Genomic DNA, 22,940 nt, shown 5'->3' with positions numbered 1-22,940 from the left:
CCAATCATAGACCGTTTAAACAAACTGACCCTTCCTGCGGCTCCGTCTTCATCACAACCTCGCACCTCGACAACCCCCAGTGCCGCGACCACCACACACACATACACACACATAATGGCCAGTACCAGGTCATTGACCATGCTGGTGCGCGCGCGCCCAGCTGCCACTTTGCTCAGACCCTCTGCTGGACGCCTCCCCTCGCCCGCCACCGTCGCCCTCTTCTCTACTACCTTCCCGCGAGCCGCCACCCCAGCCGGCCCACCACCGCCCGGTTTTCGATTACCCCCGCCTAAGAAATGGGATGAAGGAGAGGGCGCATTGGACCGTGCCGGCAAATACTTCTTGCTGGTCGAGATGTTTCGCGGCATGTACATCCTGCTAGAGCAGTTTTTCCGACCTCCGTGAGTTGGCCCAAATGGCGCTGAACAGCGCGAAAATTTGCACAGAAAGACGTTATTGACGGTGCTGAAGGTACACCATCATGTATCCCTTTGAAAAGGGCCCAATTTCACCCCGCTTCCGAGGGGAGCACGCGCTGCGACGATATCCTACAGGCGAGGAGCGATGCATTGCCTGCAAGCTTTGCGAGGCCATCTGCCCGGCGCAGGCTATCACCATCGAGGCCGAAGAGCGCATGGACGGCAGCAGGAGGACGACGCGATATGACATCGATATGACCAAGTGCATCTACTGCGGCTTGTGCCAAGAGAGTTGCCCGGTCGATGCCATTGTGGAGAGTGAGTCCAAGAACCATACACTACGCCTACTTAAATGCTAACGCCGCATAGGCCCCAACGCAGAGTACGCAACGGAGAGTAGGGAAGAGCTCCTATACAACAAGGAGAAGCTGTTGGCAAATGGTGACAAGTGGGAGCCGGAGATTGCGGCCGCCGCTCGTGCAGATGCACCATACCGGTAACGGTAAGAGTAGAGGGGTTGCAAATGTGTAAATATTAGAGGAAGAGTGTAGTATCAGCAATTCTAATTTCATTTGTGGCATCTTGGTTCTGTGGCATCTCTGTCATTTGGCAGGTATCCAGATTGGACGTCCTGCAGCTTCAAAAGCACCACCGAAAAACAAAATTAACACAGAACATTGCACATAGAAATGATCGGATATATCAATGACACCTAAACCCAAGAGAATTATGAGTGTATGACGTTTAATCTATCCACAGGACTACCCGGTACCATCCCGCAACTCTCTAACCACCATCGATACACTGTGGTTGTCCTACGAAAAGAGCAACAACACCAACCAGGCTCCGCCACATCACTTGATTGAGATGTGAGTGTGAAATCGCAGAAGGTATCCATTCATCAGCCGCTACGCCAAAAATGCTACGCTAATCCAATATACACATAGGTTTTCCCTTTGGAGCACGCTTATTTCGCTCTGAACGTGCCCTCAAACCCGGCCCGCTTCTTCACCTTTTTCCCTGGCTTTCCAACCTTCTTCTTACCTTTCATACCCTTCTCATCTCTCCGCTTCCGCAAATTCTCCTCGCGCTTCTTCTGCCTGGTCTCCTTGCCCTTCTCCACGGCCTCCTTACGGTCACCCCATTCTCGTGAGCTTTTGGCTTTAGCCTGGTCCAGGCGCTTAACGCTCTTCTTCAATAGCTTAGGGTCGTCATGTACCCGTTCGCCTTGAGCTCGTCGCTTGGCGTTGAGCCACAGATCCTTTTCTTGAATGTCTTTGCGCTTCTCCTCGTCAAGCGCATTGAGACGTGCCTGCTTGTTCTTGGCGGCCTCAAGAGCGGTCTTGGCATCAGACCTGCCTTTCTGTTTCTTCGACTCCCGGAACCCAGAGAGGTCACCCTCAAGCTGTTTCCCATCACTCCACGCTACCCGACCAAAACTCAGATTTCGTTCTCGGTCGGGCGACGACCGATGTGAAAAGATAGAGGGGGAACCAGATCCACCACGTATCCGCGCAAGTTGCTCCTCTGCCTTCAGACGCTCTTCGTCCTCCTGCGCAAGTTGGCGCTGGGCTTTCTTTGCTTGTTTGCGCTCTGCTTCCTTCTTCCGCCGAGCCTCGATCAGCTCAGCGCGGTTCTTTGCCGGTCTTCCGTCGGGACCGTCGGCTTTCCTCTTGGCGCGCATTTCTTCGAGCCGTGCCTGAAGCCGGGCCCGGAATTCTTCGTGCTTTTGTTGGTTAGGTACAAGCGATTTCTTTTCCTTCTTTTGTGGAATGTCGGAGGGTGGTGGCATGGAGGATGAAGACGAGACGTTGGAGGCCACGGACGCTGTGGAGGCAGTGGAGTCTGCGGCAGACGGCGTAGCGGTAGACTGTTCTTCCTCGACCAGCCCACTCACATCCATAGCTTGTATTTGGTCATCGTCATGCTCTTCTTCTTCATCCGCCGAGCCTGAAGCCTCTTCATCTTCATCAGCCGTCTCTCCTGTGTCGGTCAATGCTTTGCTGGACTCTTCTTGTTGTGCCTTTCTTGATTGTTGGTGGTGTTGTTTCTGCGCCTGTTTCTCCTTCTTCTTCTCACGCTGTTGCTGCTTCTTGTCGGCCTTGGCCCTGACTCGCGCTTCCTTGGCCGCCTTCTTTTCCTCGTCCTTTGTCTGCTGGTTCGGCGTCGGGTCGGCGTCGTCTTTGGCGGTCTTCTGCTTCTTTGCCTTGGCCGATAGTGTCCTCATGCCTTCACCCGGCTTCTCCCTCTCAATGTCCATGTCTAAGTCGGAAGAGTCGTTGCCATCGGCCTCGGCCTCGAGTTCCCGCTTCCGCTTCCGTGCATTTTCCTCCAACACGTCGAGGGCGCTCTTGTGATTCGCTGGATCCAGCTTCGCTCGCTTTGCGGCCTGTCGCTCTGCTTTGGACTGCTTCTTTCCCACACGGGTCCATTCTGTCTATAGTACACTTAGCGCATGTGCGGTGGAGAGGCAGCAAGGCACACGTACGCTGGTAATGCTCTCATCCTTGCCATAGTAGTCCTTGGCAGGGATCAAAGACATCAAGCCCTCGAACGCCCGCTGGTGCGTCTTCAATCGCGCCTGCTATGGGTGTTAGCGGCGTGTGCAACTGAAGCGGGGAAGGCTCCTGCTGCTTGCCTCGAGGTCGTCACCCATGGTTGCCGCTTCTGGAGGTGGAGCAGCCGTGAAGTCGTTCGGCATGCAATCTTCCAGCAAGGAAGGGCTCGACAAAAGGCGGGGAAGGAGCTGGGCGAGGGTGTCGTGTGCACCTGGTGAAGGCTGGTGCTGAAAATCCGAAAATTGGTAGGGTCGCCAAGATTTACATTTTTAGCGTACTTTTGTCAAGGCGGTCACGGCGCCGGTGCTTTCGAGACTTGCTTTTCCACTTGCCGTCAATCGACTGTCGTCGGAGCCTCGTAGCCACGTTGCCCCTGCGACGTGTGGCAAGCCCTTTGCGCGTCCTGCTGAGAGGCTGAGGCACCACTTTCTGTACCAGTACGAAGCACGCGTCGGCACTGCCACAGCCAGCTTCGACGCCTCAGCGTTTCCCTGCTCTATATCCATGGCTCGGCACCCTGCGCGTCTCCAGTCCGATAAACAAGCCTAAGTAGCATTTTCACTGTCTCTGCACTTTCGTCATCACCGTCGCGATCCAATGTCCACCCCTGCCGTTGAGGCTCGCTCTCTGTCTACTCTGACCTCGCTTGCTTCGAATCCGCCGTCATACCCCAGGAACCCCACCCACGTGAGGCACGAGCCGTTGGTCTTGTACATTGCCCGCGTGCCTGGCAGCAGAGGTACGGCTGCGATTTGCCTGTAAACATCTAGCTCTAATGCTGCATAGATGTGTTCCTGTCGCCCATGAAACCGCGGGAAAAGGTCGTCACAGCAGAAGATATTCAAAATTCGCTATATTTTGTTCATGTCGAGCAGCCAGAAGACGCACAACTGTTTGATTCACCTCCCGTCCAAGAACCACCATACCCTGATTCTCGCCCAAACTTCCTGCAGGGGCCACAGCTAGCCGCGGTACAGCGCAAGCCTGTGTCCAATCCCGTTGCTGGTGTACCTCTTGCTGCTAAACGCAAGCCAGTCCAAGCGACACTGGCCCCGGTCCACGGCTTCGAGACCACTCATAACAGCCAGCAAACATCGGCTGGTCTTCTGGGTCCTAACTACGTCCCTCGCCGATCGTTCGAGGGGGGTCAACATCAGGATGAGAACAGACCTCCGCTCCCACGAAGGACTACTCAGCAACTCACATCAGGAACGTCTCTGGTCATCATTCGTCGTGATCCAGCCTCTGGGGCACAGTGGAATGTCGCTCGCATCGATGACCCTCTAGCGCTGGATGTCTCATCGTCGACGTTGAAGGACCCGGCGGCTAAGAGGAAAGTGGGGGCGCCAGTGTACATCGCCGTCACTAATCCCGGGTATTCCAAGTTTCTACACACCCAACAGCCAACTGTACCACCACTTGTTAGCAGGAACATTAACACATCTATCGCTACCTACGATCTTACTCAAGGTCCCTATTCTACAAATCAGACCGTAGCTAATCGTGAAGATGGTGTGTTTCGTAGAAGACTGTGGATGGAAGGTGCCAAATACCCGGGCGGAGAATTTGGTCATCGGAGGCTTAAGTCTTACGACTCGAATATGTCTGGAAGTAGCCCTAGAAATAGCTCTGAGGGCATGCAAAGGACGTCTTTGGATTCGCGAACTCCAGCAACGCCTCCCTTCCTCGCGCGGGAGTCTCAGTCCTATAGTTCCATCCAAGTCTCCGAAAAGCAATCAACCTTCCGTGGTTACGTCTTTACAAGTCCATGGGACGGCCGTTGCGAGTTCGTGACGGGCGCCGGGGGTGGTTCTCTGAAGGTACGGCCGTTACGCTTACCATGCATTCGCAGTGCTAATCCTTGACCAGTGTCGCCATATCGTACCTGGCCTACAAGGAGCTCCTCCCGTAGCCCTTCCAGTCAGCGAACTCCGCTTTAACCTTCCAAGCAGTTCCAAGGCCTCCACACCACAGGGTGAAGAGTCTTCTAAGCGATCCTCTTTCTTCCACAGACCGTGGCACAGCCGTAACAATTCCTCGGTAGCAGACTCTCATATCGAGAGCACAGAAGACGTCAGGCGCTCGTTCGACCGCATGGATCTTTCGCTAGGGCAAGAGTTTGCGGGGGGAGGATTTGGTGGGAAGCAGGCAAAGCTGGGCAAATTGATCATCGAGGATGAGGGCTTGAAGATGGTGGATCTCTTAGTCGCTGCGAACTTGGCATTGTGGTGGAGGGCGTATGAGCGGTGACATGTCATGCGCAGGGACAAAGCATCTGTATCTAAGAAGCCCTACCGTGTGTTAGCACGCATGCCGATGAATCAAGATTACTGATATTCAAAACGCTGTCCGGAGATCCGTACCTGTAGGACATGGACGTAGTCCTTCCTACCCCAACCTAGTCACGTCTCTGTTGACTCGTTCACTCTAGCAGTCCAGCGAACCCACCCCGGCGGCCCACGTACCGTGCCACACCTTTCCTCAGACGTTGCTTTGGTTTCTTACAGGTTCCGGGTCGCCTAGCTCTGGCTTGTCTCCAGCAATCTAGCATGCTACGCCTCGCCAGCTTTACGTGGGTTCCAGCTTTACGTGGGTTCCAGCTTCACGCTCTTCACCTAGACTCTCTCGGCAAGACTGACCCAGAGAGTCCCACTACACTTCACCGCGGGACTTTTGAGTTCAGGCCCTCCAGCTCAGGTACATAATCATCTCCACCCAGGTTTCGATCCTCAATTCATGCTCGTCCTCCCAGCAACGATCCACCCTTCGACCACGACTCGATTCCAACCGTTGCAAAGCACAGCAACCGAGTGCGCGCACCTAGCATTCGGCACTTGTAAGTTTTGTTTGGCTCGACTTAGTTTGCGATGGTCATCTGACAGATATAAAGCAGAGCTGGGAGATATCTTTCGACAAAGTCTATTGCTTGTAACAAACACTTGCTCAGTAAGACAGCACATGCAGTTCTGTCAGCTTGTTATATCAACTTTGTGATTATACGACCGCTACCAAGCAAGTGATCACGGTGATTTTGGCAATACGTCACTGATGATACAAGAACTACCAGCTCCCCAAGGTATGTGATTACTTCGCCCCTCAGAAATGCTGCGATACTTTGAAGCGTATATACTGATCAGTAAAGTTTTCCATTCGAAAAATCATATTGTGACCTAAACATGTCCACTCCCACCGGAACTGGCAGGATTTACAAGGACCACCAGGTCTTACACGTCCGAGATCAGGCCGATCAAGCTAGCTTCTTCGAGCTGGTCAAGGACGACACAGTGCTCGCGAAGTTTCAGCAGCACGTCCGGAAGCTCGTGATCCATCTGAATGCCAGGCAATTGATGCTGTCTAAGCAGGACAATCTGGTGTTGGCACTCAACCGTCTTCACCCTACTCGCAACGGTGCCAATATAACTAACCCTCACAATCTAGAAACAATCTGCTTCGTCGTCGACAGTGACATCCTTTTCACGAGGTTCAACTATGCATTAACGTCACCAACGCCCTACACCGATGAGGACGGAAGGCTCGCTGATCTGCTCCGCAACACCCTCACCCCTGCGAAGAAGAAGGAGATAGCTTTCCAGGTTACGAGCACTGTGGGGCCCATCACGCCAGCGCTACTTGGCCTCCGCTGCATCAAGAACGTCGTCTTCGAAACCTTTCCCCGCCCATGCAAGCTGGAGGGTGGCTTTCGTGAGATGCTAGAGCTTACCCTACCCTGCGCAGCGGCGCTCGTTGAAAACATCCCGCCCCCCTCTCGCGATTCATTGCGTCCTTACGCCACCGCAGATTTCGACAAAGAAGGTAATTTCCGCTCCGATGCATATGATGCCGACACTAGCATCAACCCATACGAAGAGGGCGAGCAGTTTGACACAAATCACATCGACGGGAATGACGGGTTCACCTTGTACAACATGGTGGCCATCAACCCACAGAAGGACGATCAGATCTATGACGCGTCCGCCTTTGGTTTTGATTCGATGCCAACGGATCTCCAGAGCATCCAACTTGGCTGGAAAATCTAGCTTGGTTGAAGATATGAAGGATTTACGCCTGGGCACAAAGTCCTAGGCTAATCTCAAAAATCACCAAATACTAATAAGACTAGCTCGATCAGATTCATTCCTTTCGTACGATTAGCAGCACGTCTCATTTCGAACCTGGGACCAATGCTTCCAGCCGTGACAACCTTTTTCTGCTTGCGACCTTGCATCTCAGTCCAACACCACAACAACTTCGTGCTCTGGTTCTTTATCTTTGGATCTTTCCCGAACTGTCTTCGAATTTTTACATGCACATGAATCCTGCTTTGCGAAGGCACAACTAGGGGATACGCTGTCTTAATAATGAAGTCTTTTCAGTCCCTAGTCCTCTTGCACTTGATCCGACTGGTATCATATATTACGCTACAGTGTCCTAGTTACGTCTCTCGATCTCTTTTTGAAATGCTAAGAGCGGCATGCTCTCGCAAATAGCAAAACTAAAAACCTCTAAATCTTCTCATCATGTTCTCCCCAACGGAAGGTTCAAGTACCGGCTTCATTTCCTGCCTGCTCTCCTTAGTTGCTACATGTCTCGACCTGAACATGCGTAGTATCAACGTAGTTACGGCCACGTCGTGGTCTCTATTTCGCCCTGGATAAACTTCGTTTGCGTTTGCGTTTGCGTGAGAGGAGAGCCATGACTATGAGAATGGCCCTCGGCCAGCACGACTACACGATTTACTACCTTTGCTTTCACCATACGGACTCTCTAGTGATTGATCCCGGCTGGTCTATGGATACATGCATTTTGAAGAACACTATGCCTCTTACGCGAACGAGGAGATAATGAACACACGGCAACTATACCGCACACCATTCTAGAAACGAATGTGATGGTGATGTGCTGGCGATGATATTGTATGACTTCGTCACGGGCAAGTTTGCGCTGCGCTTCTCGAGTACAGATCCAAGAACCTAAGGAGAGGTATCCTTGCCAGCAGAAAGACTAGGTGCACCCCTAGTCTACTGCCATATCCTATCGGTATATACCTGATAGTACGAGCCAAAAAGAGTCTAGCAGCTTTGTAATTGTATGTTTAACATATTACGGAATATACAGCCATGGTCGAATGTTCAGCAGTAACACGAAGAATAGATCGCTGCACCATCGAAGTAGTGGGCCAAAAAAAAGTATATCACTAATAGCAGGGTCGAACTCCTGCATATTCATGTCAAGACAAAAGTACAAAAAGAAGTCTCATAGCTGAGCTACGTTTCGATCGTAGGTCTAGTAATGTAAGTGGGTGAATATGTGATAATGTCTGGCATCATGGACTTACCCTCCGGGTTATGAGCCCGGCGCGCTTCCGCTGCGCCACTCAGCTTCCTTGAGCTTTACGGTTTGATGACGTAATATTATCTGTGTGAAAATATGTATGCCCGTTCCCACGTATTGATGACTGAGCATGGGAGTACATGCGTGGAAGCGAATTGTTTGATTATAGGGCTGCGTGGGCAGGTAGTGGGGTTGGGCGCAAACGAAAATTTGTAGTGTGACTCAGAGGCGAAGGCGTACATGAAGCGAGCCAAGAGAATGTGTTTCTGTAACCTACCCGCAATTGACTACATAACCTGTAGTGGTCCTGAGTTGTATACTATTATAGCATGCAAGTGAATAAACCATTGATCTGGGAACATCTATATGCAAATGGCAGGAATATTGCTCAAGTAGAGGTTGAGATTCTCGAACTTTGAAGCTACGAGACGATGATAGGAGGACATGTATTTATGGTCCTGTTCTTAGCTTTGCGAGAGTCGTGAAGTGTATAACGAGGATGGCCTGTGGTTCTGATCTGCGCACTAAAGACTGCAACGAGTGCACTGTACTAGAGCCACATGACAATGACTGAACAACAACTACTCCAGTGTAGCATGAGAGAAGATTGAAAAGGTTTTGTTGATGGGAAATATCCGTTAGAGAATTGTACAGTGACTCACGGCCGTCACTGGTCATGTTGCTAGAAAAACGCGGCAGTTCTTGAGTGTGATTGAATTTCCCGTTGGTTAACTCATGTGACGACTTGCTGGGCTGATGTTTGAACTCGATAGAAGGATGGTCGCGCGAACGACACATTAAACGTTGTCCCTTACAGTAGAAGTCTTTCGAAGTTATCCATCCAATCATTTGTTGAATAAAACGCAGAGCAGATCGAATGTACCTTCTTAGCTCTGGTTGGAAAGAGCTGGATGCGATGAGCCACCGCAGCGGAAGTGGCCATCAGGTACTTTCCCTATCTGCCGCTCATGGAATCTTGTACAAGATCTGCCCGTGCCTCGCGCTCCCATCCATCCTCCATCCGTGTCCACAGCAGCCTACATCGCATCCCGGCCCACCCGCTAGTATCTCCAAAGCCCGCATCCCCTAGCCAAACACACCTATTATGTCTTCTGGTCTGTTGGTGGGCCTTAAATCAATGATCGTCACCGGCATCATCCTGCTTCCCACTGTTATTCCGCACGCCGTCCAGGACCTGGCAGATCTGAAGACAATCATCAACTCCACAGCGGCGACCATCGATGCCGCGCCGAACAACTCCAGCTGGGGGTTCTTCAGCCCTGCGAGTCCGGCAGGCTCACTGGTAAGTCAAATGTTAGTGACACGAGGGCTTGAGTGCTAATGAAGGGGCAGGGTACAGCGGACCTGATCGCGAACATCAGCACTACGATACTGAGGGCAAAGTACTTACTCGATGTCGACAAGGTAAATTTTCGTTATTGCCTTCGTCTAGCTACCTTGTGCCTTTCTACTGACACTCATCAGGTCGCCTGGACGACCGTCCCCAACGCCAGCACCACGCCCGATAACACAACCAACACAACACAGACCAATAATCCTCCGCCTCCGCCGCCGACGCCTACTCCAACTTTGCCATCCAACATCTCTCTCGACTCGCCCTATGTCGATTACGTCTCCAGCATCCCCACCCTTGCAAACGCTCTCATCAACCTTGGCCGCGCCTGGCACAAAGAATGGAACAGCCCCGTTGCCGAAGCTATCGGCGCCCTTCAACAAACTATCACCCAGTTTTCAACGTCCATGCTAGAAGGCGACTTATTGAACAGCCAGAGCGTCCTCAGAACGATTCGCGCATCTGGCAGTCTAGAATCGGCGCAAGTGGCGTGGAGCCGACCGCTCAACTTGCCGGGCGCTGCGGGGACGAAGAAGCGTGAGGAGAAAGTAAAGAGGCCACAACTGGCCGAAGGACAGTTCTATACGCACAAGGAGCTTTGGGGAAGGAGTGGGGGCGCCGTGCCGAGGCCGGTCAAGGGTAAGGAGAGCTCGTCGGAGTCGACTGGTGCGTTGTCTGGGGCGACAAATGCGAAGGTGGCGTGGAGCGAATGGCGCATCGAGCAGATTGCGAGGCGATTTGTTGCGTGATGGACACTCACAATGGGTAGTGGAGCCCCGTAGTGTTGAGCGACGCTGACTAGATTTTATGACCTGAATGCATCTTGTACCTTCTCAGCCTGTGTGGACCGTGTCCGTTCCCTGTTTACTGTCAACAAAAGACCGCACGAAGCCTAATAAATCCACAATAACACATCAAAGGGAATTAGAGATCGTGCTCAAGCATGCTCTTGCATTTCACAGGCTTCCTCCCAGCCTCCTACCCATGCATACCTACATACACACGCAGACCGACATACACACATACAAAGGTTTCCCTCTGCTCCTCTCGCAGGCAGATCCGCATCTAAAGGTCCAGTAAGGATAGGCGGCAAAGACGGGTAGCTAGTACAGGTCATGAGAAGAAGCAGAACCAATGGCCTAATAACATGGGATATGGATCGGGGATATCTCGACTTGCATAAAGGGAAACAGCAACAATCAAAAAGCCAAAAAGTAAAGTGTAAAGAGGAAAAAGAAACATGACTCATAAAAAGCGCAGTCGAATCACTATGACAATGCCAATGCCAATGCCGCGCATACCATGCAGTAACATGCAACCCTCCTCCTGCTTCCTTCCCTCCTCGTAGATCTCCGAAAGATAGGAATAAGGCGCAGCAGTGAATGATGATGAGTTTCAGAGCCCATCCGTGTGCGAGCCGAATAGGGTCCTAATACTACCTTCATTACAGCGTCTGTTTGTATGCGATAGGATATGCTGTGCATACATCTCATACCAGCACCCACTCGCTTCCCCTCTTGATGAACTTGTCCAGCATGAGGGTTACATCTGCGAGCACGAAGCGGCAGATGTAGAAGCCAAAAAACTCGGCCGCGTGGCGGGCGCAGAGTTCGAGGCCGACGTGTGTGGGTGACGAGTGCTTCAGGCCTGGGTCTTCGACTTGGCGAGCGATTTGATCTGGGTACGCGTCAGTATAGTCCCGTGATGAAGGTGTGTATAAGAAAGGCATGCTTACCCAATATTTGTACTGAATCGAACAGCTTCGCCAAGCTGCCCATGTATCCCGCGTTCGGGCCCTCAAACGCTACATTCCCAATATCGCGTTTCGCGAACCTGATATTTGGCAGGTTCGTCATCGGGAGCGTGGCCATGGTCAACGAGTCCTTCGAGACCTCTGTTGCCGCACTCTTTGCTCCTGCCATGCTGCTCAAACCTACTGCAGAGTTCTTCGATCGTAGCTTACGCCATGACGTAAGATACGACTTGCTCTGCGACAGACCACTCTTCGGTCCATGGTCTTGCGATCCATGAGAACCCTTCTCGGAGTTACCGTCGGCAGCCGATCCTACCCCTACCGTATATGCATCCTTGAAAAGTACCGACACGCCTTGTATGCCTACTTCGTTGCCGAGCTTCTTTGATAGTTGCGTTTGTACTTGATCCAGGACCACCTCGAATGCTTGCATCTCTTCAAGAACGGCGTCTGCATCGAGCGTGTCGACAGTTGATAGTCTCTGCAGCGCGGCGGTAAGCAGATCGCAATTGGCAATCTTGTCGTCTACGTTCTTGAGTTTGACACCCTTGACCCTCCATACATCGCGAGGAATGAAGAGCTTAGTCGACAAGTATCCGCCACGCGGGTGCACGATGGTCTGGTAGAAGCATCGCATGAGCCAGAAAGGTCGGAGAAGATACGACTCCGGGCAGGGCTCCAATGGTATGGGCGCATTCGCTACGGCAGCACTAGGCGAACCAGGTGAGTAGGGGGAGTGAATATCGCTTTCGAACAAATGCATGCCTCCGCTAGGCAGCCCATCGACATTGAACGTGGGTACACTCGGTGTAGGCGTGGGTATTGGCGCAATGCTTGGCTTTCGACCACCAAAGTTGAATGTAGCACTCATGGGAGTGGCGACCGAACCGTCTGAGCCATCCGGACTCGATACCGAGAGGTTTCGCTGCTTCAAGCTAAGAGATGATTTGTTCTTCCTGATGCCCATCGAGGAACCCTTGCCAGTCTTCGGAGAGGCAGGAGCGGGAATAGCGTCATTCGATATAGTATTGTTAAGAGCTGGTGTTGCTGGGGACACGGTGAAAGCAGTATCTGCTGGACTGGGAGCAAGTGCCTGTGGTGAGGGAGCGCTGAGGCCGCTTTGGGAATGCGATTGCGGGATTGCGGGAATCTTGAAAGTTGCATCGATCAAAGGCTGCGTGCTGCTGAACGTTGCAGCAGCTGCAGACTTAGGTAGTGGCGGAATTTCAGGTCGTGCTTCTCTCTCAACATGCGACGCCTTATCCGTGTGTGGCGCAGGAGGAACCGGTGGTAATGAAGTTTCTATCTTCAGTGACTTGAGGTTTTGCCCAGACAACCTCCGACTGCGTACCGACGCAGCTTCTTTGGCGACGACTTGAGCCTTCGGTGTTGTTTCAGACGCGTCGTTCGCTTCCGACGTTCGAGATTCTGATACTGACGCCAGGGTACCAGATGATGTAGAAACCGGTGGCGGGGAACTTATGGGCGCTTTGGGCTTCGTTGGCTGCATGATTTCCGCAACGGTCGATAGTGATGTTCCACCCGTTGTTCTGTGTGACGAAACCGAACTGTTGTACGTGCTACCCGAGAAGCCACTGGAATCTGATTGCCGCGGCAATGACGACTTCGTTTGCAGATCGAAATCAAATCCGTCCAGCATGTACTCCCTCGTGATCTCGTCCAGCAATCGTTCCTCCTCTTCAGCTTCGTCATGGAAATTGAGTTCCCTGCTCTCTCTGACGTGTGGCAATGGTTCGCTTCGCAGTTGCGTCTCCTTGTAGCGATACTTTGCGGCCGCAATAGCTTCTTCTCTTTCTGCTTCCCGCACTCGCTCTTTTGCGAGTTCCACGTTCCTCAATCTGTTTGTCCTCATCTCAGCCGAGTCCGGTATCCCATCTTCGTAAGGTTCGTAGCCTTCATCATATGCAGCCTCTACGGCTGCGTCTAGGGCAGCATCGAATTCTGCTTCTGTTGCGCCGCTGCCATTTCGAATATGCTTCCGGCGCAGCCCACCTGGGGAAAGCGAATGCACGGATGACGAACAGGAAGAACCGCCAGATTCGTCAATTGTGTCGAGCCATGAGATAGATTCGGTACTGTTGACCCTTTGATGGCCCGCCCGAGTAGGTTCTTCCAGAGTATCTCGCGTGCTCGAGTCAGGATCTCTCTTCGAAGAAGGCAGTGGCGATATTGGCCTGCGTGGAGACAGTGGTGGGGGCATATAACTTCGGTCCATTGGTGATTCTAGTCCGGATGCTTCTGACGCTGCAGAATTGCTTGCAAGTCGACCAGGTGGGGGCTGCAGATGGAACTGGTTCGAGCTCGTCATGCCTGTCTGGACGTCGCGAATTGCTGTCGATATGACCGATTCTCGCTGCCCACCTGGCTGTGCCATCCTCAGAAGTAGCTGTTGCGGATGCCGTGATCTTGAATCAGATCTTGCACGTCCGTCATCGTCGTCAATTGGCTGATCGTCGATGATTCTGCTGATCTTTGCGGTTTCGATGACGGGTTCTTCGTCGTCGTCCCCTAGCAGCATAGATCGTCCTTCTTCCAGTGATTCGTTACTCATAGGGCGCGCAGGCAATGATTTCCCACTCGAGGAGTGGTAGCCAGGGTCCAGTCGTCGCAGCTCTTCAATACGGTTGGTATAAGTCACACGCTGTAGCGAGTTAGCATCTGTCATCCGGGTGCCGGGAACATCGAGTGTTCCAAACTCACGATTGCGTCGAGCTTCCGTTTGTCCTCTTCACCTGAACTCCGTATCATGACCTGTTGCAGCAGCTTGCACGCGTCTCCATACGCCTCCATGGCGCCCTCGAAGTTTTGCGCATTGTCCAGCAAGACTGCAGTGTTCGCCTTCTGCAGTGCGCGTGAAAGCATGGTCTTCTTATCCTTCTCCCTCCGCTCCCGGGTGCGCGGAGGGGTACCTTGGACGCTGTCGTCTAGGCGGCTGCTTGCGTTACTTGCACTCCGATCTCTGTATTCCTGCTCTTTCGAGAATGATCTTTCGTGTATAGCGCTCTGCCCTGGTTTCGGTGGGGGGTCTCTTGCGGTGCCGGTCGAGGGACGGGCTGCTGTCAACGGCCGGGAAGCGCCCGAATTCGCCCTGTATCTGGCTTCAGATTCAAGAACACTGACGGGCGGGGACCCTAGCGGCGACCTCCCGAGTATCCTGTCCGCCTTGGTCCGTGAAGGTGGTCGTTGTCCCGGAGCCGGTCGGGGTTTCGAATTGAAGTAGTCGGTGGAAGTTTGGGTGTATGTAGTAGGTGTGACGAGCCCGGCGGTGGAGGGAGGGTCGCTCGAGGAGCCCGTGTGTGGGCTGTTGGGGTCGTAGACGGTGGCGGGGAGGAGGGCAGGCAGCGAGGGGATCTGCGGAGGGCCCGTGGCCGAGGGCGGGGATTGTAGAGGGCGAGCGCGGTCGCTGGGTGCGGCGGGGCTCGAGGCCGGCGAGCGGGTGGTATTGCGTGTGGGTGAGGCGTCGGGGCGAGTGGGTGAGTGCGGGTGGGCAGGGGCGCCATTGACGAAGGGAAGGGATAGCGACTGCGACTGGAGATGGCGCGAGAGGCTGGCCTGGGGGTGCGGGTGTCCGGTGGACTTGTCCCTGAAGGTGGGCGAGGCCACGGTGCTCTCGCTGCTCTGCGACCAGCGATTGAGATTGGCAACGCCGTCCCTGAAGACTCCCAGGGCGTCGCCAGCGCCGGCGGCAGCGCTACTGCGGCGTCTGGCTCCAGGCGGTGTGGACGAGGTGTGGGGTGTGGACGGATCCAGGATAGGGTCCTTGAACGAGGCAGACCGCTTGATAGTGACCGTCGACGACGACGAGAGGGAATTGCTGCGCGAGGGGCGGCGGGGCGGCGCTGCGACGTCTGTGGCCGCCGCCGATGAGAAGAGGTTCATGGCGGAGAGGGCGCGCCGTGCCTGCGTCAAACCGTCTCAAAGTGGGCGTTCCCTGATCATGCACGTTTATGCACGCTGTCCTCCGGCATGGCGGCGTGTGCAGGAACGCGCACAGAGTTGCAGCGGAGCAGCGGGCGCGGAAGGCGATGGGCGCTGCTGTGCTGCCAGAGCGTGCTGCTGTGTATCGGCGAGGCTGGTGTGCATGCCCACGGTGGAGATGAACGAACGAACCCCTGGCACCCCGACGGGCTTAGCCCAAGGAGTGAACAGAAACGGCGCGCCCCTGGACGAGCGCCCTCACACTCGCCGACTCTATCCAGCGCCCTGGGTGCGATACGAGCTCCCGATGCTGCCTGTTATCGCGTCCGACACGCTTCTAGCGTCTTGCTCTCCCGGCCTTTCTTCCCAGCTGCACGCTCTGCAAGGCCCCATGTCGCCATCCTGACCGACGAACCGCCGCGACGACGACGGAAATGGAGGCGACGGCGCGCGGACATGCGACGGGCGACGTGATCGACGGTAGCTCGCGTCCATTCCGACCGGAGTCTATTGTCGCCGTGGAAAGACGTGCGGACTCGGACACCCTGTATATCCTACCCTGAGTCCTACACTCCCCGAGGCCTCATCTCACGCTATCTACCACCTGCGTCTGAAGCTTCCGCGTCGCGAAAACAACCCACAGGCAACTGCCCCATCGACACGCGCTTCCGTCACGTCACGTCGGCCATAACATTGCTTGTGGGTGCCATCTGGTCGTTGCGCGGCTATCTGTGCCCTCCGTCCACCAGTCTACGTGGTGCACTTCCGTCACCATAATCTACCCAGCCCCACTGCTCATCCATCGTGGCCTCGAGAGACGGCATCTAGTCCCATCTCGTCGCGTTTCATGCATTACCGTTATTGCGTCATGACCCGTCTGACTGCTTATCCCGAGAGCACCTGGACCTGTCCCGGTGAACCTGTCGCAGCCACTGCACACCTCTGAACACGTCTGAACGTCCTAGCCTCTCCTAGATGCTCAGCGCATGTCACCCATTATGTCCTCATCCATGTCGCCATCGTCAAACGTCATGTCCATAGCGTCCGCTCCTCCGCCTCCACCTGCCCCGTTCTTCTTCTTCTGGCGCTTGACATACTCCACGTACTCCTTGGTGATGCTCAGACGGTAGTCCGCATCCTTCACCTGCTCAGCCAGCGCGTCTGTCCGCTGCGTCTGCTCGAACAGTGCCTGCTGCTGCTGCTTCTCCGTCTTGGCAAGGGGTCCCTGGGTGGGGTCGAGGTAGAAACGCAACACGGCGCCTGCTCCCGACTTGTCGTTTGCTTCAAGACGGGCGTTTAGAAGGCCTTGTTGGATTAGCGAGCCCACAAACGTCGTCACTTGATCCACGCTGCTGCCCACGTTGCTCGCAATGTTAGAGACTGGAATGGCCGAGAAGGTGCGCGATAGGCGCGAGAGATAGGCTCGATTCTGGTGTTCCAAGAGCTCCTCCACTAGGCCGGTGTTCCCATCCTACACATTGTGTAAGCGACACGCCTTGAAACGGACCAAACATGTTTCAAGTGGAGACCCAGATCGCGGGATGGTCATCGAGCGTCAAGTGTTTCGTACGGAGTCAACTTACCTCGGCCCAGATCTCGCTGCCTGCATTGACTTGTGCTTTGAGTTTAGGTAAATTGTTGAGCTGCTGGAAAGCTTCCGCAAGCGCCTCATACGCTTTGGCAGCGTTCTTGCAGTGCTTCACCGCGGCACTGCTCATGGTCCGCGGAGGTGTTTTATACTACAAGTAGTCAGTTGACGATACTCCAGTCGGCCCTACCGTAGTTTGACATTCGTGCTAGTGGACGTAGCGCAATCACTTACTGATTTGTCCGCCAAACAGCTGATCAACACCCATTTCTTGTATGCTTCGAGCATCAACCCATTCAGCGCATTGTTCGCAGGCGTCACCAGCACATGCTCCAAAAAGTGTAGAGCATCCTTAACCTGCCTCTCTCCAAGATATGCCATGGCTCCTAGTACATAGTACTCTTGTAGATCCGTTAAGCTGATCTTAGCTGTGTGACCTGACTTCAAGTTGATGTACTCTCCACTTGCGACGCTGTCTGCAGCCACTACAGAGTATTCCAGATCGTCCAATGTTTCCTTCGCGATGGCCGCAGGAAGGCTGTGTATGTAGTTATTGAGAACGGGCAGGGCAGCCTTGTAGGACCTAGTCTCCATGCATAGCTGGATGAAGCGAAGGTGCGTCGAGGTAAAAGTGCCCGTTGTGGGGTCGAGGCGGAACATTGCCGAGCGAATTGGAGCGATGGCAAGAGCAGGCTGGATGATGTTAGCGAATGTGGGTTTTCTAGGCATCAGGAGCTGTAACATACCGCCCCTTCGTTTCGCGCAGCCACCTCGACGTAGTCCACCAGCTTCCTCCACTGCTCTCCGGCGTACCGCATCTGAATTGGATCAAAGGACTCCAAAAACAACACCAGTTTATTCCATAATGAGCCTCCGGGTCGGACCTGGTCTGGGGTCTGCTTGATGGCCGCTTCGATGCGGTGGCGGAGTGTATAAGCGTATGCTATCGCGTTGGTCGTAGGGTCAAGCACCTAGACGAGTCAGACGAGTAGGATTATAAAACTGCCCTGTACACACGTTCAAGGGATCTTGAGGCGAGTCTGCACCCTTGAGAAAGGTCACCGGAGTCGACCCATTGATATGTTTGACAAACTCGCGGGCTTCCCTGTCGTATTCGCGCTTCCGTTGAAGCTCCGGAGCATCTGGCTGGAAGCTCAGAAGAGAGTTGATTGTTTCTGCAGACATCGTGCGGCAATGATTGCAGGACCTGCTATGCGGAGAACAAGCGTGTGCGGGTGTCGAGAAACGCGGGGCGTTGTAAGGCGCGGTCGCACCTGTCCGGTAGGTGTGCCCACCAGCTGTGGAAATTCGAGGCTCAAAGGAAGTTGGGTAATCGAAATTTGAAGTGACCGTAGCTTGAAGATCTCAATCTTCATGTGGAGGTGGAAATTGAGTGAGTGTATGTTTGAGGTGAAGTTCCCCAGGCTCAAGGCTGCCACGGCCGACGTTCCCCACTAACGTCTATTGTGGCCGTGCGCGCCACCCCTCATACCAGCAGGAACACAATAGTAGACTTACGTCCACAGTCAGTGACACACTTACTACTTGCAATACACGTACTTTCGTAATCACGATCTAGATTGCATCAAGATGTGTAGATTGAATTACATGTATTCATAACGTCATCGAACAGCTCTAAGCAATGCATCCAATACGCCGTGCTGACTAACAAAGCATCAATGTAAGTGCATGTGGGATTACCTCCTCTTGACGGCTTCCTCCATCTTCCTCACCAACGCCTTGAGACCGAGCCCTTTCTCGCAGTTGCTTTCCAGCCAAACTTCCATCTTCCCTCTCACGTCCATCATCCCCTTCAAAACTGGCATTTTCCGGCCCTCTTCAACTTCCAAATGCATCAATGGATTCAACAACAAATCCAGGGCTTCCTGCCAAATCTCAGTCTGCCAGTACCTCTTCAGGTTTTCCTTGATGCGGTACGTCTTCGTTGCGCCAGCACCAAGCGTGGCTGCCCTCTCCGCGGTAGTTGAGATATACTTGCCGAAGAGAAGGTTGTGAATGATTCCTGCGAGACCGTGGTAGTCGATCTGATACGTCCATGGTCGTAGTTCGCGCATCTCGGCGCAGTCGGCTTCTGTAGTGGGCCAGTCGGCAATGAACTGCACATCGGGTTTGAAGGCCTTCATGTCGATACCACGGCCAAAATCGATCAGGGTGATGCCCTTCGAGGCCCAACCATTCGTACCGTCGCGCTTATATTGGAGATTCCATTGCTCGTCTTTTGATAATGCATCAAAGCGAACGAGGATATTATCGGCCTTCAGGTCGCCATGGATCAGGCTCTTAGAGTGCAGCGCCTCTACTGTCCGGAAGAGTTCGATGGTGAAGAACATCGCGAGCTGCTCATCCATGACACCATTATCTGCACGAGCAACATTGACTAGGTCAAGAAGTGTGCCTTGATCTTTGAACTCCTCAATCAAATAGCACTCGTCTTTGAACAGGTGCATCTCGTACGCGTAGATGACCGATTCTGCTGCGCGAGAGGCGTTCAATCGCTTTTTGGCTTGCCGCATAATATAGAACTCCCATGGCGAAGGCGGCTCCTCCATCTTGAATGCTTCCAAAGAATGACGTTTGACGCCGAATTCGCACTTGCCCGTTTGTATAGGCTGATCCTCGTCCTGATCTTCCTCAACACAGGTACTCTCAGCTAGATACACCGGAGCGAAAGCGCCCTTTCCAAGCTCCTTCTTAACAGTATACATCCTCTCGCTACCAGGGAAGCGAAGGGTCGGCGGTACTATGAGGTTCGCTGTCGTTTTGTCGCCAGAGGCTCGGTTATTTATCTTAGACATAGCTTTGGTGTACTTTCGAATATCTGCGCCCTTGCCGTAAGTGCATTCTGTATCCGCGAAATATCCATCGTACGTTTCTAGCGGGGGTTGTATCTCTCGGAGGATAGTTTCTCGTATCAGTTCATCAACAGGGTTGCACTGTGTATCCCGAATGATAGGGCCTTTCGGCTCCGTGTCTTCAACTCCAGCATCCTTCATGACTACTGCGGCTGGTTCTGACTCGGCCAGAGGCTTCCTCACCGGCGTTGTCTCCCGGAGTGCAAGTTTGGTAACTTTTCCTGGACCATCAACAGACGGCGCAAGCCCTTTTTGAAGAGGACTGCTCCAAGGCTCGCCATCGTCTTCGATAATGGCCGGGGTACCTTTCGAGCGTGAAGGCGTCTTGGCCGAGAAATAATCCTTCTGAGCATGGGCCGTTGCAATTCCCAGTGAGGATTCAGTCTTCTCGACGATTGGCGTCATGAATGGCAGGCGGTTGTTAGCGGCGAAGGCAGGGTCACGATACGGTCCTGTAGGTGCATCGTAGTTGTCCGGAGGAACAGGCATATAGTGTGTCGGTAACGAATGCGAGGGTAGCTCTGGAGACGTTGGTGTAACAAGATCTTCGGCTTGCTTATCAATATGATCGTGCGAGTGGGACACTTCGCTGAACGAATCCTCCCCTGGACCGTCGCTCTCGTCTCCTGATTCAGAGCGTCTATGTTCCTTTGGTACGTGTTTGCTTTCGGTGAATTCGGACCATGCTGATACGCTCTTGGTATCGGTTACGTCCACCTCGCTCTCTTCGACCTCATCCTCCCCAATTGTCGTGCCAAGGGTGAAGTCGGCGGCAGTTGTCTCGTCTCCAAATTCGCTCGTGGCGCAAGACAGGTGGCCAGTCCCTGTACTCTCACCAGCACTATTGTAGTCATCGTCATCATCGCCATCGCTCATCTCTTCTTCGCTCTGAACCTCGGTAGCTGTCTCCGTAACCTCCTTTAGAGGTTCATTGAAGATATCATAAATCTCTTCCATGGCCTCTTTGGTGTGCAGGGTCATCGTTGCTTCTTTGCCCAGCTTCTTACGTCGAATCTTGCGACCTGTGGGAGAATCCAAGTTTGCTTGAACTTTACCGTGTCAGTGACTTTAGGTGGAAAGCGCGTGTGTCCACTACTCACTGGTCTGCGTCTCGTTCCGAATTTCCTTGACCTCCATCACCTTAATCTTCCGGGTTCGATTAGAGCGCTCTTCTCGTCTAGCCTTCTTAGTGGCCTTCGCCTTCTCTATCTCTAGCTGCGACGGAGGTGTGTTCTCATCATTGAAGCTTGTCCCTTCTTCGAGGCCTTTCAGAGGCACAGTTTGAGTCTTGAGGGGTTCTCTTTTTGGTTCTTGTTCTGCCAGCAACGTTGTCTGTGGCTTTGGCTCTTCATCCGCAAGAACAGCAAATGACTTATTGGCCTTCTTCTGCACGTTTTGCGCAGGCGAGACTGGTCGTTCCGGTTCTCCATTATCGACGTGGATCAAAAGTCTTGTGCTAGCACTACTCCGATTCTCTTCCAGCACTGGAGCTGGCTCCACATCTATGTGGATTTGAAGCTTGTCGGCGGACCGCTTGTTGTCCTCTGCCAACGGTGAAGGCACGAATTCGGGAGCTGACTTCGCATCTACGTGAAATGGAATCTTCTCGTTGACTTCCATTTGCTCGTGGAATGCAGGCGATATCTCCCGAAGCGTAGGTGCCTCTTCGACAGCCACAACAGTGGTGGCGTTAGCCTTTTCCTCCTCAAGTCTTCGCGTTGCTTCCCAGTCAACGTTCAGCCATCCACGATGCTGCGCTCGCAACTCTTCGAAAGAGTACTCTAAACCACGCCTGGGGTAAATCAGTTGATAGTTTGCAAACCGAACTTCTTTGTTCCCGGTTCTCGGATTCACAGTCGGCTCTTCTAAGTGGACTGGGTGAGGCATTGCATGTTCGTCATTAGGCACTAGTGTAGTCTATAATACACAAAAGGCAAAAGCCAAACCAGTTAGTCCTGTGCTTGTAAATATATGTAGGGTTATTGAGGACTTGTAAGCCTTACCTCGTCCTTGAAAATCATCATCTTCTGAACGCCGGTGTTCTTTTTTCCGACCTTCAGTGTTTCCCCAATCCAAGACCGAACCTCAGGGGTGTTCTCCTTCTTTCGGTCTGCTAGAGACCCAATGCTATCCCATGCTTTCGAGCTTCCACTGGAACCGGGTTTCGGTAATTCGTCGCCGTCAGAGAAAATGGCGAGCTTCGGCTTGGCGGACCTTGAGGAAGTGCCTCCAATCTGTGCCCGACTCTGTGCCTGTGGGTCTGCCGGTCCAGTTGCGAAAGGGTCAACCTTGGCTGCGAGCGCAGGTCGTACGGTAGGTAGCGCAGGGCTAGTAGGTTCAGCGGCCTGCTGCGATCGGCTCTCGAAGCGGTGCTGGAATTCGCCGTACTTGCGAACAAGACGCTCGACAGGGCGTGCTTCTTTGTCAATTCCCATGCTGTACACCTCCTCGGCCTGCGTCCAACGTCCGGCAGTTTCCAGCCAAGCTGCAAACTCTTCATAGTATAGGGCGAGCTTATCGCCAATCTCGTGTCGCGCGAGGTATGCAAACGTCTCTCGTGGCGCATCAGAGAAGAGGTGGATGTAGTGCAGCCACATCTTTAGGTAGCGCGGATCGTTCTTGTAGTGCGAGGAGGACTGGAAGGCTTTCGTCGCACGCTCAAGCAGTGGGCAGAGCTGTGACTGTGGTGTATTTTGTGCGGAAGGATATGCGTCGAGCGTCCATTTGACGTAGCGATCATAAACATCAAGTGGGTCGTCGGACTCGTCTATTGCCTGGAGCTCCTTCTCAAATTCCTGGCGCTGTTCGCCATGCGCATCTTGTATCTGTGATGGAGATGGTGCTTTGCCTGCAGCAGAAGAGAGTGGAGGTGTGTAGAGCTTTGCGAGTGCCTTCGCGGAGCGGCCGCTAGGAAGAGACTGAATGTTCTCCTTCTGGTTCTCGATCACCTCGAAATCGATCAAATCATCGGAGCCCATGGCGCCGTCTGGGTATCAAGAGGAAGGAAAAAAATGTTCTTTACTACAAACAAAGTCCAGCAGGCTTAGCTGCGCGCGTCGTTATTGTCAAGGTCGTGTCGAGGATGCAGCAAGGTGGGGCGCGCCGTGTTGATGCAGCCGCGGACG

At 53.5% G+C, this 22,940-nt stretch overlaps 8 protein-coding genes and 1 non-coding gene across 9 annotated transcripts; 4 read left to right on the top strand and 5 right to left on the bottom strand.

Moving 5' to 3' along the window:
- Positions 1-114: 114 nt before the first annotated feature.
- NdufS8 (ndufs8, ubiquinone oxidoreductase 23 kd subunit) lies at positions 115-919 on the top strand (the record flags this gene model as incomplete). The annotated part of the gene is made up of 3 exons (XM_056219657.1): positions 115-401; positions 472-737; positions 789-919. 3 exons carry the CDS (start codon positions 115-117, stop codon positions 917-919), a joined length of 684 nt encoding a protein of 227 aa, XP_056066784.1.
- Positions 920-1,386: 467 nt separating this feature from the next.
- N0V89_010917 (uncharacterized protein) lies at positions 1,387-3,075 on the bottom strand (the record flags this gene model as incomplete). The annotated part of the gene is made up of 3 exons (XM_056219656.1): positions 1,387-2,856; positions 2,908-3,000; positions 3,058-3,075. 3 exons carry the CDS (start codon positions 3,073-3,075, stop codon positions 1,387-1,389), a joined length of 1,581 nt encoding a protein of 526 aa, XP_056066783.1.
- Positions 3,076-3,780: 705 nt separating this feature from the next.
- Positions 3,781-5,227, top strand: N0V89_010916 (uncharacterized protein; the record flags this gene model as incomplete). Its single annotated transcript, XM_056219655.1, has 2 exons — positions 3,781-4,797; positions 4,847-5,227. 2 exons carry the CDS (start codon positions 3,781-3,783, stop codon positions 5,225-5,227), a joined length of 1,398 nt encoding a protein of 465 aa, XP_056066782.1.
- A 926-nt stretch (positions 5,228-6,153) lies between these two features.
- Positions 6,154-7,014, top strand: N0V89_010915 (uncharacterized protein; the record flags this gene model as incomplete). Its single annotated transcript, XM_056219654.1, has 1 exon — positions 6,154-7,014. One exon carries the CDS (start codon positions 6,154-6,156, stop codon positions 7,012-7,014), a length of 861 nt encoding a protein of 286 aa, XP_056066781.1.
- A 1,219-nt stretch (positions 7,015-8,233) lies between these two features.
- N0V89_010914 lies at positions 8,234-8,357 on the bottom strand. The gene has a single exon. It is a non-coding gene; the product is annotated as a tRNA-Met (tRNA).
- A 1,089-nt stretch (positions 8,358-9,446) lies between these two features.
- On the top strand, positions 9,447-10,411 carry N0V89_010913 (uncharacterized protein; the record flags this gene model as incomplete). The annotated part of the gene is made up of 3 exons (XM_056219653.1): positions 9,447-9,611; positions 9,662-9,733; positions 9,794-10,411. 3 exons carry the CDS (start codon positions 9,447-9,449, stop codon positions 10,409-10,411), a joined length of 855 nt encoding a protein of 284 aa, XP_056066780.1.
- A 740-nt stretch (positions 10,412-11,151) lies between these two features.
- N0V89_010912 (uncharacterized protein) lies at positions 11,152-15,315 on the bottom strand (the record flags this gene model as incomplete). Its single annotated transcript, XM_056219652.1, has 3 exons — positions 11,152-11,339; positions 11,398-14,077; positions 14,137-15,315. 3 exons carry the CDS (start codon positions 15,313-15,315, stop codon positions 11,152-11,154), a joined length of 4,047 nt encoding a protein of 1,348 aa, XP_056066779.1.
- Positions 15,316-16,333: 1,018 nt separating this feature from the next.
- Positions 16,334-18,127, bottom strand: N0V89_010911 (uncharacterized protein; the record flags this gene model as incomplete). Its single annotated transcript, XM_056219651.1, has 5 exons — positions 16,334-16,825; positions 16,938-17,093; positions 17,177-17,635; positions 17,689-17,913; positions 17,960-18,127. 5 exons carry the CDS (start codon positions 18,125-18,127, stop codon positions 16,334-16,336), a joined length of 1,500 nt encoding a protein of 499 aa, XP_056066778.1.
- A 512-nt stretch (positions 18,128-18,639) lies between these two features.
- On the bottom strand, positions 18,640-22,793 carry BUB1 (protein kinase; the record flags this gene model as incomplete). Its single annotated transcript, XM_056219650.1, has 3 exons — positions 18,640-20,837; positions 20,916-21,732; positions 21,819-22,793. 3 exons carry the CDS (start codon positions 22,791-22,793, stop codon positions 18,640-18,642), a joined length of 3,990 nt encoding a protein of 1,329 aa, XP_056066777.1.
- Positions 22,794-22,940: the final 147 nt, after the last annotated feature.

Source organism: Didymosphaeria variabile, assembly GCF_027946475.1.
Source record: "Didymosphaeria variabile strain IMI 356815 chromosome Unknown scaffold_8, whole genome shotgun sequence".
In the NCBI taxonomy this organism is placed as follows: domain Eukaryota; kingdom Fungi; phylum Ascomycota; class Dothideomycetes; order Pleosporales; family Didymosphaeriaceae; genus Didymosphaeria; species Didymosphaeria variabile.
The sequence above is the reverse complement of the archived record's forward strand: the minus strand, read 5'-3'. Positions and strand labels throughout refer to the sequence as shown.